Source organism: Lonchura striata, chromosome 2 (genome assembly GCF_050655825.1).
Source record: "Lonchura striata isolate lonStrDom1 chromosome 2, ASM5065582v1, whole genome shotgun sequence".
In the NCBI taxonomy this organism is placed as follows: Eukaryota; Metazoa; Chordata; class Aves; order Passeriformes; family Estrildidae; genus Lonchura; species Lonchura striata.
In genome coordinates, this window is record NC_140704.1 from 85,582,271 (window position 1) to 85,599,971 (window position 17,701).

General features: G+C 35.2%; 1 protein-coding gene across 10 annotated transcripts in view; it reads right to left on the reverse strand.

Moving 5' to 3' along the window:
- The window catches only part of MARCHF6 (membrane associated ring-CH-type finger 6), a 44,419-nt gene that overhangs the window by 16,290 nt on the left and 10,428 nt on the right, over window positions 1–17,701 (reverse strand). For all 10 annotated transcript variants that reach the window (XM_085571700.1, XM_021538423.4, XM_085571697.1 and 7 more), the window contains 13 exons: window positions 16,804–16,947; window positions 15,340–15,412; window positions 13,035–13,203; window positions 11,500–11,692; window positions 11,143–11,204; window positions 9,296–9,328; window positions 8,194–8,245; window positions 5,476–5,534; window positions 4,796–4,876; window positions 3,564–3,632; window positions 3,373–3,447; window positions 2,438–2,572; window positions 1,842–1,961 (listed from right to left, as the gene is read on the reverse strand). In XM_085571700.1, the coding sequence (XP_085427826.1) occupies window positions 1,842–1,961; window positions 2,438–2,572; window positions 3,373–3,447; window positions 3,564–3,632; window positions 4,796–4,876; window positions 5,476–5,534; window positions 8,194–8,245; window positions 9,296–9,328; window positions 11,143–11,204; window positions 11,500–11,692; window positions 13,035–13,203; window positions 15,340–15,412; window positions 16,804–16,947 (1,265 nt within the window). The remainder of the gene's footprint in view (window positions 1–1,841; window positions 1,962–2,437; window positions 2,573–3,372; window positions 3,448–3,563; window positions 3,633–4,795; window positions 4,877–5,475; window positions 5,535–8,193; window positions 8,246–9,295; window positions 9,329–11,142; window positions 11,205–11,499; window positions 11,693–13,034; window positions 13,204–15,339; window positions 15,413–16,803; window positions 16,948–17,701) is intronic.

Consider the following 17,701-nt stretch of genomic DNA (forward strand, 5'->3'; position numbering starts at 1 on the left):
AAGAAGAATTTACTCTCTACTTCCCATCAGCAGACAATCAGCTATTTCCTAGAAAGTCAGGAAGACAAACACTGTAAGCATGAACATCCCCTCCCAATCTCCTTTCTCACAGCTTTTACTGCTGAGCATGATGTCCTATCCTTTTGGTCAGTTCAGGTCAGCTGTTCCAGAGATACCCCCCTCCAAGCCTGCAGCTTATTCACTGGAGGTGAGGAAGTAGGGCAGAGCAGCAAAGAAAATTCCTGGATGTTGCGCAAGCACTGTCCAGCCATAGCCAACAGAGGCCTGTGTTAACAACACTGTTTCAGCTGCCCATTCAAGGTGCAGAAGGACATCTGACACTATGCAGAAAATCGGTTCCATCCCAGGCACCATCCCAGGCAGACCGGTTGACCACGATGCCCTCACCAAATAGGACTGCAGCTGAATAAGCACAAGAATCACCCTGCTGACAGCTACAGCAATGTCAGAGAGTTCTTTCTTCCCCCTTCCCCAACACCAGAATTGCTTATTTTGTATTCCTCTCTTTTCTGAGTGGCTGACTTCTTAAGCAACTTGCTGAAGCGTCAAAAGACATTTCAGTTCCTATTTCTTCACATTTCAAATTGATTGAAAGACTGACATTCAGAAGGGGACATCAAGTGCCTGAAGACAATGCACTTTTATGAATCCTGTTTCCTTAAGGAACCAGTTGAAAAATTAAGTTTTAAACACATTCTTACATTTCATATAAATAAGATACTAAAGATGTGAAAAAAAAGTCTTTAATTATGTCAAAAAGAAAAACTGAATCCCGTTTTCCTGAAAAATAATAGTTTATATCATACTCTAGACATTTCTTTAAAATACAGAGAGAGCTTGAAAGGTGTGATTTATTCTTTGAAATAGTAAATGATTACCATTCTGGATTCTATATTCTAGCATGAGGGTAGTGAAAATTCTGAATTAATTAGCTGAGCAAATCAAAAGGTGAAGTTCAAGTAACTGCCTGTTCCAATAAAGTGTGACAACTTAAGTGAGACTATAAGCAACCAGTAGATCTTGGCTTGTATTTGGGCCACTTGATGTACCATGAAATTTCAGGCAGTTGAAGAATTACAATTATCTAAGACAGAATGCTCAGAAAGGTGGAAAGGTCAACTCCACTCAAATACTGAAGGGGTTTCTAACAGAATCAGGATCTCTCTAAGCTTTCACTGCTCAAAGCACCTCAGGTGTAACAACACAGTACATCAAAGAATGTTTCTGGTGTGTCACTTTACACAGTTCATGTAACATTTATGTCAAAGACAGTCTGCAACCCTTCCTTGACTGCATGCTCAGGAAATCTCAGACAAACAACTAAAGGGAAAAAACCCTCATTGTTTTCGATATCTTACAATGATAATCTGGAAACAGACACCACTGGCTACAGCAGCAGAATCCAATCCCAACTCTAGAAAATTACTCTCACCTGCTTCACTACTTTGGCTGAACTGGACACACAATGTTTACTGCAGTAACTGAGGGCATCATGAAAGTTACAGGATTTACAATATCCATTATAACAAACACTTGTTTTCTGAATATACAAACATTTTCTGGGACTTTGCATAATATACTTGGTTTAGAAGGGAGCTCTGAAGTCTAACCAATTCTCCCCAAACCCCTGCTCTGAGCAGATCCAGAATCAGGCTGTTCAGAACCTTATCCAGTTGAGTCTGAGTATTGAAAGATGCAGATTCTGTTGGCAACCTGCTCCAGTATCAGTTCACTTCCATGCTGAAAATGTTTTTCTTTAAATACACAGTACATATGAAGCTTTATTTCCAAATAAAGAAAGCTTTCTGATAAGTCCTTACCACTGATAAGATAAACCTCCTGAGATGTCTGTAGATGGGCAAGTGAATCATTTCCTGCACGGGATTGAAGTCTGGATCATTCAAATTCCTGAGAAACCATAAGACACCAGGTCTCAATACCTGAAGTAGGAAATAGAAAACAATATATGAGGAGAATATAATCTTTGTATTTATTTTTCATATTGAACAACACTGCTGCAGAAAATAAGTAATAGGATAAAACAAGATTGTTTGAACAAGATTCACCAAAATTGCACAGAAATAGAACAAAGAAAGTATTATCACAAGGAACTAGAGAACCAATAACCAAATATGAGCTTAATTTTCAAGTACTGATTGGTCTTAAACAACTAAAACATATTTGGATTCATTTGAAGGCAATGCTCAGATTTAACAGCTGAATAAACATCTCTAAGTAAAATTACTCAAAATCATGACTTTTCCAGTACAGTAAGTACCAGCATGGCCATTTTAACATAAAACTGAATCCAATATACACACAAAAAATGGTAGCAGCAGTACCCACACATGAAAGATATAACAGTTCTGCATGTAAGCCTCTGTTTTACATACCAATCTTGTTCTTACAGACTCACCTCTCTTAGCAAAAGGATGAAGGATGCAAAATAGAAGACGTAAACCATTCCAACCAACCAATGTAGAAACATTGTGGTGCCTGGAGCAGACTGAAAGCTCAATTCTCTGTCTTTCAGAGTGGCGTCAAACATCTCCTAGAAGAAGGTAAGTAGTAAACAAATAAGAGTGAAGTTTGGCTAACATCCACAACTACTCTTTTGTATACCCTAGTTCATATACTACTAAGCATAAATTAAATGTTTGCTTTAACACATAAATACACCATTTAATTAGAGAAAAAAAGGGATTACTTATGATAAGAACAGCAAATAAAGATCAATATCTGATCAATTTATTTCTTCTGACAGAAAGAAGAAATATGTCAACTCAATCACTAGCAGACTCTAGATAAAGTTACAGATCAATTCAAACAAAGTGGCACTGTGATGGAAGCAAATAATTCCTAAGTAAAATTCTATTTTTACCAAGGCTGGAAAAAATTAATTTTGTCTATTTCAAATTTATCACTCAGTATTTTTCACGACAGAAAAACTGTCCTCAATTCCAAGCAAATGGTAGGAAAGAACTTCGGACAACTTAAAATACGAAGTCATTACCATTTCATATAAGATGGCTACATAGAGAGGTTTATTGAATGCACAAGTTTGCCTATAAATAAGCTCATGATCACAGTGATCTTGTAACAGCACTAAAAAGGATTAGGATCTTGTTATTTTAGTAATAGCATGTTAATTCGTATTTACTAACATAAAAATCCCCAAAATTAGCATTAGGCAGTACCTAACCCTGGAAATTTCCCTCTGGAAATGCCCTTTATGAAAACAGAAGAGTGCTGTCAAACTCATACTAACGGCTCTCTTCTCATGAGAATTTTTTTTTTCTTCAATTATAAACAGTTACAAAAGATTTTATCGCTATTTGTTTCTGTTCTTACCAAGGAGCATATATCCAACCACCAGCCACAGATGAGAGGAAACACACCAATTTCAACCACTACTAACAAGGAAACCTTTAGGAAAAGAGAAAATAACATCTCACTAGTTTAACAAAAATTGCTAAGAAAATTATAATATCAGTTTAAATTGAGAGGGTTTTTTTTCCCCCACACAAAAAAATTAGGATTACCTTTACAACAATATAGCAAACTCCTAGTAAACGACGTGATCGCTGAAACTTAACAAGAGCTGCTAAACCCTGAATAGCTTTGTCAAGAAAATAACACTGGAAAACACTTTGCAACAGTCCAATATCAAACATTATATTGTGTTGCTTTTAGAAACATGAAATTTTATAAAAGAGAAAAATTAAATAGTAAGTATGTGTATTATCAGCATTCTATTTTCAAAACTGGCTGACTCCAGTAGCCATGATCTGGTGTGCTGGGTAACATCCCCAAACATGCATCTAAAGTAAATAAATATTTATTAATAATAGAACCCTTCTTAAATTAAACAACCAGAGTTTTCTCAAGAAATAAATAGTAATCTCTGAAGACATCTGCTACAAATAAGTAAGTTTAGAAACTGAAGATCTACTTTAAATAGTAGCTTTCCCCTCCCTCCTGTCTAAATCAAATTCTCACCTTTTCCAAGAAAAGCTGGATGCAACTGCACTTTGGGAGTTTGTTTTGCGGTTTTTTTCAGGAGGCAAAACCTACATGCTAATCGACTTGCACTGAACATCGGTATACTGATGTAGAAAGTTGATGTTAACTTTGTTTACTTTTGAATAGAAAACTGCTAGCAAATGTATATTCTTTCAAATTAAAGCTGATGTAAAAAAACATGCAGCTTGAATGCAGCCTTCTTACTTGTGACCAAATAAATCAAGTACCTTCCAGTACTTTATTTTCTATAATTAAGAGAAAGTAGTTTTCTCTGAAAAAGTAATGAGAAAGAAATTCTTGATGCAAACTCTTAGTAGTCCAGAGACATACCAATGAAACTAAAATAATTCTTATTCAAAAAATCTGGCAGATCAAAAATATTTGTATAAATTTCCCATCATAATTCCTTTTATAATCTCTCTGCTACAACTACAGTCCACAGCAGAAGCCTACGGATAAAAATGAGGAAAAAATGATTCTACACTCTTCTCAGACAGACCTTCAAGCACGCATAAAAGCCTTTGATTGTGTTGTTAAACATGTGGAAATATTTGAAAGCAGGCAGTCACACCAACAACTTCTAAATCTCCAAGAGAACAGAAGAGACCTTTCCTTCTAATTTCGCCAAAAGAGCAGAGAAAAACAGTGAGATAAGTGCACCTTCATCACGTCTGCACCACCACAAAGCACAGCCAGAAAAAAAATTATTTACATGCAATTCTGAACCAGTGGACTACTGACAAAAGGATACATGACAAACAATTAGGGTTACTGCTAGAAGAACATATCCCACTATAGTTGTAATCAGGCCTTCAAAGTGAGATGCTTGAACCTGGAGCAAAGAGGAAAAAACATGAAAGTTTATCAGTCTCTTAGAAGATTACATCTCTTTTTGTGTAATTATTAAATTCCAAATTTCAACTCTTCAAGAAGAATGCCAAGTTTCTCTAGTTTTTACATATTTTAATAATCTACTACTATTTTTGTATCTTTATCAAGAATAGATAATGTTTACATTCACATTACAACTACTTTCTTAAAACTCAAAACAATCACAATATATGAAACAAAAAGTGCCACATTACACTGCTTCATTCATCTCCTAGTTTCCTCTACTTATTATCATCCACTATGAAAATTAGTAAACAAGTTTAAAATGTACATAAGGAGGCTGTTAAAAAACCCTGAAAACACATACAGTTTTTACAAACAGTAAAAATGTCACTTGAGAAGTAAATAATAGAGGAAGTGGAAAAGAGTGGGACAACATGTTTAATCATATACTCAGAAAGGTTGAAGGACTAGTAAGAAGACATTCTCAAACTTACTTTTGAAACCACAAATAGAAGTGGAAATATGCTACAAAAATATTGTGATCAAATAAACAGTGGTAGTTTATTTTTCATTTTGAAGTTACAAAACAGTACTCACATATTCCTCAAAGCCCAGGCCAACAATGGAGAAGTGACCAATGTGGTATGGACAAAATGCTGTATAATGTAAGCAGAAAGGAGAAAAAAAGTCCATGAAAACTGCTAAATGAAGCCTTATTTGCAGGATGAATATTGTAACATGGTATTATTCTACTTCTCGTAAATTTCATTAAAAAAATAAAGAAATTAATTTCTGTGCAAATATTTCTAAGTGTTAGATTCCTATAATTTTATAAACATTGAAAATCAGATCAGAATTTGCACTTAAGGACTAAAACAATATAAAACTACACAAAATAAGAGGACAGTCTTTTCCTTCTTACTTCATCTTGCACTCTGCAAATTAATTCTATTTCTCAGTGTTATGTACTAGGCTGGCATGTGTCTCAGATTTCTGTTGTAACCTATGCTGTATACTCATTCTTTACCAAGCACTGAAAGACTTCAGTAGCCATTTTACAGCCTGGGACTTACTTTAACAAGGCTTCAGTTCTAGTTCTTTAATTCTTAAGAATACTTAAAATATTGTGAAAAATGCAAGCCCTGCAGAAATTTGCAGAGGGAAGAGGAGGGGGAAAAAGATGACACCCAGTAAAGGGATGAGAAGCAAATAAAAAGTCTTTTACTTTGAACTAATGTACTGAAAACTGTTCATTATTCCTGAGAACTCACTCCTGACCATTCTGAGGTTTCAGGAGAAATGCATTAGAGAACACAGCACTTCCCCATTTTTAGAAACCTGCATATTTGCAATAAAATCAATTTTTTAGTTACTTTATCTCACTCTATTATCTCCCAACCAAGTTATAAAGGACTACAGAATTCAACATCAATTTATTATAGGGGCAGAGTGCATCAGTATAAAGTGAAGAGGCTGCAGAAGTGGCAAGCTTTTATTTTCACCTATATTGTCTTCACTACATTGTGGTAGCCCATCCTGGGAACTACTATGGACTAAATACTCCCCTAAATGAAAAGTGTGATAATTTTCTCTCTCCTCATTTCTGTATGACCAACATAAGAAAAATTCCAACTTCAAAACCCAAACAAACAAACCAACAAAAAACTACAAGAAAAGATTAAGTGGGACTCATATTACCCTAATCAATGATAAGAAAAGTTTTAATTTATATCTCTTTTAGGAAAATCTGCAGTTATTGGGAAGAGCAAACATGTAAAAGATAAAGGGAGGAACTGAGCTCTCCCTGCCCAATAGGAACAAGAGAAAGAAAAGTGAAATGAAAATGATCACACTCACAACTCCTACAGATACTAGTAACTTAAAAGTTACATTTTTTGACATTTTATGAGAATATAGTGCACAGTTTGTCATGTTTTTAAAATAACATTATTAAAAAGATTTTCTAATGGATTCCTTAAAAAAAAAGCACAAAGGAGTACAAACTCCCCTGTGAGTACCAGAATGAGCTATAAAAAATATTAATTAAGTTGAAATGAATTAATTTGTCCAAGGAGAATTTCTGGACCACTAATTAAGGTTACAAATGCTTTTCTTCTGCTTTATATTTTATCAAGAACCTCCTGTGACATTTGAACTCACAGCTACTATAATTACAAATTACTAGAGATTTGGCAGTTACAAATTAAGCAGTATTACTTAATGGGAAAAATACTAAAAATACATGAGAGACACATGTTAAATTCCCAGACCTCCTGCTTGCTTAGGAAAGTCATTATTTTCTCTATTTGTGAGTTTCCCCTTGGCAAAGCAGCTACTGAAAGTGTTTCTATACCACAGCCTCATTAAGCATTATTATGACTTCCTTCTAATTGAATTTTAATCTACTATGATTTAGAAATTCCATGGTTATTATCTACTTAGTAAAAGTGCCTATGTATTATAGCAGCTAAAAAAATCCAATTAACTTCTGATAAATATGTATTAAAATAGAATAATTATCAGAAGGAATTCAAGAATTTCCCACCTCTTGTTTTAGAGCAGTTACAGTTTCTTGTGAATTAAACATACAATGCACTTATGTTTATTTTCTTTTGATTTGCTGTTCTGTTTCAGTATCTAGATGCTCAAATCACTGGTTCAGTGTCGTGAGCTTTATTTTGTAAAAACTTATCTACAGTGCAACTTCAGCTTTTCAAACTTAAACCCTTCTGCCAAGAAAGACCACTGAAAAAACACCAAAGTAACATAAAAAATTATTTTCTAAACTTGTCATTTAGAGCAAGTGAAACTTTGTAGTATTTTTGCCTGGTATTTTTTGAAGTGTATAACATTCTTCATTTGTCACTAAAATGTTACATTTTTGCATACCTCCCACCCTTTCAGTCTGAACTCCAGGAATGGATTCTTAATGGAAAAATTTGCATAACTCTATCTAGTAAAAACTATGAAGAGAAAAAAAATCTTAGCTATTCCTTAAGGTACTGCATTTCCTCGCAAATTAAATTCCCTGAGATTCCTCCTTTAATTTAACAATATTAGAAATAAATATTTTCTGTGCTTTAGGCGACATGGTTAAGGTTCTGCTAGGTTTCCTATTTTAAACCTATTCATTTAAAGAAATTAAAATGGCAAAACTAGCAAATAATAAATAGTTGTTATGCTTATTGCCAGTTCATTTTTGGTTCTGTTTTTAGAGGTCACATCTTCATTTTTCTAGAACAGCCTTAGAATAGACCTGCACTACGAATTCACAAAGAAGAATAATTTTGAAACCTAAGAGCAAACAATACTTACCGAAGACAAGTATGAACAGAGTATTTAAAGACACCACCCAAAAGACATGTTCCTGTAAAGGGTACAGGGGAAAGAGGAAGGAAGATGACAAGAAAACAGTACATAAATGTCAGTCTTTTAAATAAGTGACTTATCTTTTGTATCTCAACTTCTTATTTCAATGGTGTATTATCACCAGAACTTGCACATCTCATGTTAGAGTCAGGAAGTTTGTGCTCTAACACAAAGACCAAAACATGCAGCTCAGTTACATTCATGAACATTTATCTAGATAAGCACACTTACTCTTGCATACATTTAAAGAGTTCCATCTTTAAAAAGAATTACATAAAATGTGTGGCTATTTTTTTCATAAATGAGAAAATGTTCATCTGAATTTTTAACAATTAGTCTTTGCCACAACAAACACATTAACAAAACTGACAGCTCTGATTCTAGACATGACAACACATCTCCATTTTTTAATATTGCTTTTAGCTAAGATGTGACCTCAGCCACAAATACACTGTATTTTTACTTCTTTTGATATTAATATTTAAGTATTTAAGGTAAATGACTAATAACATAATTGTAAACCTAAGGCATCACATTTAAATAAGAGACATTAATGACCTTCGAGGTATTTTTCAAACTTAATGATTCTAAGATAGAACATTTTGAAAAGAGTCAACTGAAGATCTTAGATTTTAAAATTTAGTCTGTACTAGATATAGTGGTGTTATGGTGGTATTAGGACAAAAATATATTTGAATGATAATTGTATTTTAATTATGAAAAAGATCAAAACATAAGGTTAGAACACATATGTATTTTCAGTGTGTGCTTTTTAAAAGGTCTAGTTTTATTTACAGTGGAGTAAGTGACTCAAAGTTATCTACATCTTTTAAAAAATTCCCCTTTTATGCCACAAACAAACCCCATTAATTTGTAAAACTCCTAAAATCCCAGTTTGCTTGATCATGACATCATATGAAACTCTCTTTAAAGAAACATATATATGATATGAAAATAATGACTTCAAATACAATTATGTATATTAAAAAATACAGATATTTAAAAAAGTCCTTCTGTAGAAATTCTTGAAAAGTAGGATTGCACTTACTAAGAAAACCAGAGATCCATCAAGTCCAAGCATCTGTGAAGATAAGAAAGTTATTTTTATTTATCATAAAAACTAACCTTAATCTAAAATAAGCCTCTTTCCCATTGACCTTTATTGTCTAATGCACTCAGGAGTTTTTAACGGCTCAACCAACAGTACCAGCACATAAATTTTTACTGATAAAGAGAGAAACTAAGTTCTCATTCAACACAGAAAACTCAGGTGTTCAAAGGCAGTGATGTACATGTGGAATATCTGAATACACATGTACCTATATGCATCAAACCAAACACAGAATCTATTAATTTATAAGCTGTTTCTCTCCATGACTTTGAAGACTTTGACAAAAATTTTGTATTTACAAAATATTGTAGTGATTGAATGGCTGTTTAAGTACAGGTTTAATCAACTCAATACTTAAATACAAGAGCAAATTTTTCTTTCATCCTACTTGCAAAATATCAGCTTATGCTGCTCTGAGTTAGTATTTTACCATTGATGTATAAAAGCAACCACTAACAGAGTAATTTGCTACACTGTATGCTATTAACTTTTGAACAGAATTGTTTTACAGCTAGGGAAGATGGCAAACAAATTCTTCATCACTCAGCACAGATGTTATGGGAAGCATCTACAGAGCAGTCAAAAATAATATGAGGACTTTGCACTAAGTTCCAAGATATAAGAGTTGCACATATTTTACAAATCAAACTAAGATGCAAAAATGTTTGAAAATTCAGAAAACGTGCATGGTATTCTCACAGGATGACATAATAGAAGAGCCTACCCCAATTTTGATACTAAATGTCAACTACACATCTATTACCTATGTCAGCAAATAACATTGAAATTAGTTATGAGAGTATAATGAAACTGACTTCTATGTTCATGGAAAAGCAACAAAATATCATCAGTTAAGAATGTATCAGCACTTTCTAGCAAATAAATTGGGTTCAGAAATACAGCACTTTCATCCTGAAATAAACAACAGAATGGTTCAGGAACCTGAATTTCTGCACGTCTTTTTTTTATTAAATATCTTTTAAAACACACTAAGAAGCTTGCAGTAATTCAAAACAAATATCAAGATGTGTCACTCATGATGAAAACTGTATTTCTGCTACCCTGCAGTCGAGGCAATAACTATACCACAGCCTAGTAGTGATGCTGGTAAATCACATGAAGCTGCTGCACCTACCTTCAGTCAGATTGTGCTGCATCTGGTGAGCTTGGAACTCACATGTTGGCTACTTCTAGACCAGCTACACAAACGTAATTTTTAAGTCTCTACCCTACTCCATGATTACAGTGTATATGCATGCCATACTCTAGTTATGGAATTTGTGATCCACAAACAATACAGACACCATATTACATTAAAACGCTCCATCATTTTTAGAGAAATACATTGGCTTTTTGCAAAGAAATCTAAACTTCTCTTTTCTTTAGTCTAATGCTTTCATGAACACTAAAATTAAGCATAAACTACATCTAATGCAACATCTTTGCACTAATCTGGCCCAGTGTCCTCAAAGCAGGCTGCAAGTCAGTTCCATACCTCACCAAGTGGAAAACTTCAGAAAAGACTACTAAAACATGTTTTATGCTGCTACTATATACTTATAAACTGCTATAATATTTAAAATCAAAGAAATGCTTCCTTTAAGGGTTAAGAAGTAACATCATAATATTTTGTTTATAATATAACAACTTTTCTAGGTCACTAAAGGCTCTTATAAAATAATGATTTCCAAATCTATCCCAAACACATTTTAACACAGCAATACTACAAATCATTTCAAGTATGAGCCTGAATTATTAAATTCAAGAAAATGATTCTTACTCACCCGCTCCCAAGTAAGCTCTTCTGCTGCTCGATCCCATTCCAAAGCATTCCAGTTCATGTCATCTGAGGGGACAATGGCCATTTTTACACTGTTAGATCACCCAAAACAAGATGCAACCACGCCATGTTATGTTCTAAATGAACAAAAATACTTGAGTGCATAATATTCATCTTGTAACTGCCGAAAGCTTTTCAGCAAGCACATGCTTCAGCACTCAAAACACATGACGTTTTAAAAGCCAAGATAAATAAGCTGAAGTGGGAATTTACACAGCTTCCTTCAATTACAACAGTTTGATATTCACTTAATTTGTACTTAGTAAGAACTAGAATATTAATGTTTTGAGTCACCTGTTACCTTGTGCTCCATTGTTTGCATCTGCTGCATCTTCCACTACAGCATCCTCTTCATCTTCATTATCTTCCTCTTCTTCATCTACTTGTTCCTCTTGAATTTCAGGGTTCTCACCTACAACTACATTCTCAGCTGCTGGGTTAGCAGGTTGATCAAGCACAGCATTTTCAACACCTCCATTTACAGCAGCCTGAGCCTGTAGAAAAAGGATTTAGTACTTGGTTAAATTGATCAAGCACTCTTCGTGCCTTTATCTGGGACCACTAAACCTTTAAAAACAGGAAAAGAAATATTCAGATAACTTTACAGAGTAGCTGAGGTAGGAAAGGGCCTCTAGAGATCATCTCGCCAACCTGATTACCCAAAGCAGGCTCAGCTATGCCAGGGTTAGTGCTTGGCTTAGTTAGTTTCCACTTGGCTTTTGAGCCATCTTTTCCTGATGTGGAAACTTTACAACCTCTCTAAGCAACCTGTTCCAGTCGGTGATCACAGTAGCAGTATATTAAAAAAAAAAAAAAAAAAAAAAGACAAAACCCACCTGTTTTTTTTTTAATCTAAATGGAATTTCTTGCATTTTAATTTAAGCCTACTGCCTATGGTCCTGTCACTCAATAACAGTAAGAAGAATACCTGTCACTCAGTACCAAGAACATGGCTCTGTCTTCTTTACAGCCCTCCATCAGGCATTCATACAGACTGGTAAGGTCCACCCTGAGCATTCCCATTTTCAAACTAAATAATTCCAGTTCTCTTAGCCTCTCATCATGTCAGATGTTCCAGTCCTTCAGTCATTTCTGTTGGCTCTTCACTGCACTCACTCCAGTCTGTCCATGTCTCTTTTGTACTGGGGGACCCTAAACTGGATACAGCACTCCAGATGTGGTTCACCAGTGCTTAATAGAGGGGAACTCCCTCATGGAAACTTTCATTACATGAGAAAGATGATAATTCAAGGCCAACTCGAGTCTGTCATGAAGATGAGAATCTCTGTCTTTTAAAAACTGACAATTACTAAAACAACATTTTGGACTATCTCTTCCCTATGTGTGGATCGCTTATATGATCACTTCTTCACCCAAAAGGCTCCTGGAAAGCACTGAAGGAGTGCACATGCATGTGTGGGGAGTGGGAGGAGGGCAGAGAAGCTCCAACTTCAGTGGTGTCAACAAAACTTAAAATTTCTTTGAGAACAGTGAATTGTTACCTCATGAAATACCAGCATACTTAGGAAAAAGACAAAATAAAAGCAAACTGCATCTTCATTAATCATGCCTGAGAACTCAGCTTTATGTGCATAAAATTATCTTAAAAATGGTAAAGATACAGAGCTAAGAATCGATGCAATGCTACACAATAAAACAACTTCAAAAACATAACAGCAGTGTCACCGAGTTTGTATAGGAAGAAGTGTTCAACTTCTGTAACAAATAAAGATACCATGAAGTAAAATAACATTACTGTTGTGTTCTGTATTATTTACTCTCAGTAGTAAATACGTTTTCTAAATTAATTGTGAACTAATGAGCAGTATGTTTTACCTCATTTTGTTGACCAACACCATTGAGTGGCTGTTGTTGATTTTGTTCCAACCACTGTGGTGCTCCTCCATGGACGATCTGCTCACGTAACCATACAAGGCTGATAAATGCACACAGAGTGCATGTCACCACAAAACAGCCCTGCAAACAGTCAGCCAGTAAGTTCTCCCTGTTTAAAAAAAAAATCAATTAATGAAAGTAATATTTTGCTGGTAACACTACCAAGTAGCTCACAAAAAACAATCTTTCAGAATAGCAAAGGAAACACAATAGTCGCTAAGTAAATTTTTTGCTATAGTAAGAGGTTTACTTAAATGGCTAAAGGCTTAATATCCAGACCACCTAAGCATTTTATCTGCTGAGCTACCTGAACCAGAAGAATGGACGTCTGTAGGGTTTCCCTTCAACTGCTACACATTTCAGGTAGCATTTTACCTCATATAGTATCTCTATACCTTAAAAATCTTAATCAATTAGATCATACATAATTGTATAGCAGCAGCAAAGCAAAGTTCAGCCAGCCAACCAAAACCAGGGTTTCATGCAATGCAAGAGATACTTAAACCATCTTAAGCAATTCTCATCCCTATTTTCAGGTACCTCCTTGGAAAACTACAACATGTTCTTAAAAATAAGTAAGAAACATGGCACCATAGTACTCTGCCATCTCCAAAGAAGCATCAGTCTGGTGCCCCTTGAAGGTGCACACTTCTGCCTGCACAGCACAGTGAATACCATGAGGACATTATGAATGAAAAGATGACACAAGAGGCTACTGTAATTGATTCTGCCAAAGAAATAAATGTCAAAACACAGTTTCACACACTATTAAAATCTGATAAATACTTGAGTCCTTTATTTTCTCCCAAGACTGTAATAGACATGAGGTGCTCTGTTGCGGAAGATAGATAAATACGATTATTCATAAATAATACAGCCAGGATGAGAACAAATCTCCCAGCTAGCCAGATGACACCCCTGCCTTTGGATGGTCCTGGGGTGAAATGGACTGTTCCATCTCACCCCCCAAAAGATATATGGTTCACCCTGAACCTCTATCCCTCCCCTAAAACATCAAGTGTCTGTAACCATTGGCCATGCCTTGTTCCAACCCACCTTGAAGCCCTTTATAAGGAGGCTTCGAGGGGCCACTCAGTCTCTTAGAACTTCCTCCCCTCTTGGAACTTCCTCCTCTCTTGGAACCTCCTCCCTCCTCTTGGAGCTTCCCCTCTCCTAGAACATCCTTTTGTCTCTCCCCTCTCCCACCCTCTCAGGCCTGGCCACGTGCTGCGTCTGGGAGCACAAGGCAGAACCTTCTGCACCCCCAATAAACCTCTTTCCCCAAGAGCAAACTTCTGAGGTCTCTGCCTCCATTCATCTACACCGTGCTGAAGCCTGATATTTTCTACAGTACTCTAGGTTCAGTTGTTTCAGATTCTTCTCTAAAAAATAAAAACAGAATCTACACTACAGAGATAACAGGAAATATACAGTTATTAGACTGAAACAAGCATCCTCTTTCCAATAATGAAAATAAGTTAAATGCAACTTGACCTGATTTCTCAAATCAAATAGCCCAATTGAGATGACTTAGCTGAACCACAGAGAACATTAAATCCAAATTTGCTTGATGTGCAGCTGATTCTACTTAAACTCAGTTTCAGTTCCTCATGTTCAAGATAATGAGAAAGTAAGAGGCTTGAATTTAAGTAAGCTTGGAATTCTGTTGTTTGTTATTTACTGATTCTTTAGGCAAAATTGATTTTAAAAGGACAAGGAAAGAATGTGCAATAGCAGATGGTGATCGAAGCATTAAAAATCCATGTATCAGCTAGAAGGTAATCTGATAAAAAATGATCCCTCTCACATAAGAGACTCAGAATGGATAAAAATAAATTCAAAATATAAAAAAGCAACAAAAAAACAAAGTGACATTATTAGGGATACATTTCTTAATGTTCGATGTACCTGATTTAAACCATAGGAAATTGATTTTTTTCATCATTAAGGCTGCAGCTTAAGTTTTCTTGACACCAAATACAAATTTTCATTAACCAGGGCCTGCTTTGTAGTCAGTTTTCCAGCTCCAAAGATCCTGAATAATAGAACTCCAAATTGAAATAATTTCAATTGTAATGGTGTTGTCTATACATCTGGTTCTGCAAAGGGTAATGGGCAGTTGCTCATTAAGATGGTACAAGATAACAAATGTAACTGGATGAAAGAGACACTAAGTTCCAAAGTTACTGTTTTCAGGGGAATCTGACTAAAACATGTTTTTAGATCAAACTGCTGAAGTACTTACGTGGACAGAATATCTAATGGCAGTGTCAGTAGTGAGCTCACAGAGCCAGTAAACAAGCACTTGTAGATACGACCTGCGTGAATAAACAGAAGCTTGATATAAATTTGATTTTGGCTACAGCTTCACTTGGACAGGACTCCCCAGTACCCCCTTTTCACCTGTTGCCCAACTAAATTTATGACATGGAAGAAAATCTCAACTTTCAGTTCATGAACAAAACTCAAGATCTTTACAACCACATGGAACAAAGCTGTATTTTAGCTGCACATCTTTGAAAGTACACATTCAAATTGTAAGAACTGCCATACTAGATTAGACCCAAGATTCTTCCAGACCTGTGTCCAGCACTGGTCACACTAATGGATGCCTAAGGAAGAATATGGAAACAGGTTAAAGATACTTGCAGAGATACTTCTCATATGCTTCACTTCCTATTCCAAAATACCTCACAGCTAATTCATCCTTGATGCAATTTTCCCCCTTTAATTTGCTCTATCACATTTTGAATGTGTGCAAACTTCTGGTGTTATGATATCATAACACCAGGACCATCACCTGATGGTCACAAGGACCATCACCATTTCATCATCTGTTTTAAGTAACTTTTATGGATTAATAGATGATGCTAGTAAATGTTAGCTTTTTATCATAATGTGTATTTAAAAAGTAGGTCATCAGTGTGGTTTACTTCAGAAAATAAGGTGATGCCAATAACATGCTGTTCTCAAACTAAGTCTGTGCCAGCTACAAATTAAAACACATACCAAGAAACTGTCTGGGGAGATGCATTTACTCTCTTGCTCTTTTGTTCAAGGGGTGTATTACGGTTTGTAAAGATGCACTTCCAATTATTTCCATGACTGAACACTATAGCCTTTCTGCCTGTCTCCATTTTCTGTGTATTCTTAGCTTGTTGAAACATCCATAGTCCTTTTTCTGTCTCTATTTGGAAAGTAAATTTCAAACTGGATAGTAGAGTAATTTAAATGTGCACTCTCTTTTCCACTGAATCCCATTACTACTTATATGACTTCGACATTTTAAGAGTTTCACAAATCAATTTGTCCATGATTGTAAAGGAATTTTACTTTCCACATAAAAAAATCCTGCACTTTCATTTAGCGATGGTTAATAAAAATAGGACAACTCTTCTATCCTAATATTAATAAATGGCATAAAATAAAACCTTCGATGTAGATTTTAAAGAAGATAACTGAGAAGAGGCATTTTATTGGAGTAAGACACTTAAAAGCTTATTCATGCATTCTCTCTCAACACCTTTCTGCATTGCACTACTGGCTTAAGAGTCAAACAGGTAGAATTTCTGAGTGAAAATAAATTAAATAGCATATTTGAATTTTTTTTTTTTTTTGATAAACAATAATGGTCTCACAAAACTTTATTGCAGGATGTGGCACACTTCCCTGTGTATAAGAGCACTATGTACAGAAAATTAATACTTACATGCAGTAAGAGGTACTACTCCCAACCATGCAAAGGCCACAAGTGTATAATGAAACCAGTATCGTATTGCCGTGCCAATACTCGTAACCAGCCCAGCAAAGATGTCTTGGATTGGAAGCCGTGAAGGCATATCTGGGGAATAAACTGTGTAGAAAAGGCACTTATGAAACAGTTTGTCCTTTAGACAAGCATTTATGTTGAATTCCTGCCAACTAAACTGTTTGCATCTGACAAAACCTTACTAGAAGAATAAGCATATTTTACGTTCTCAAGAGATGACTCCAAACCAACAACAACAAAAAAGAATTCATGTAACACATTTGTTTCATTGTGTACTGAGTGGAATGGAAAAATTAATAAGCTCCATGCCAGTTTTTGACCTAAGAGAAGTTTTTCAATAGCTTTGTTAACTACAAACTCCAATTACCTAAAAATAAGCTCAAGAAAAACCAGATTCTAAAATCAGTATCACTCTCACTCAACACTACCTCAAAAATTTTTCTGTTATTTATAAACCTAGTTCATGAACAGAGCACAAGGAACAATGGCAATTAGCAATTTTGCACACTATCCACTTCTTTGTGCTAGATAATTTACATCCTACTTGCCAACCAACAGCACAGACCAAAAAAAAAAAACCCAGCAAAATAAAAGCAGTACACAGGGAGGAAAATTGAAGAGAACTGATAAAACACCCACAGACATTGAAATTTACACACCATGACTGACTTTCAGCAGATATATTTCATATTACACAGAATTTCTTCTAAGGATGCTCCTATCCCAGAGCACAATGCAAGTCTCTCATCCTGCACAGATATTCTCATAATACAAAATTTTGACTTTTTAAACTCAACACCTATATGTTGCACAGGCCCATCCCCACTCAAAAGCCAAG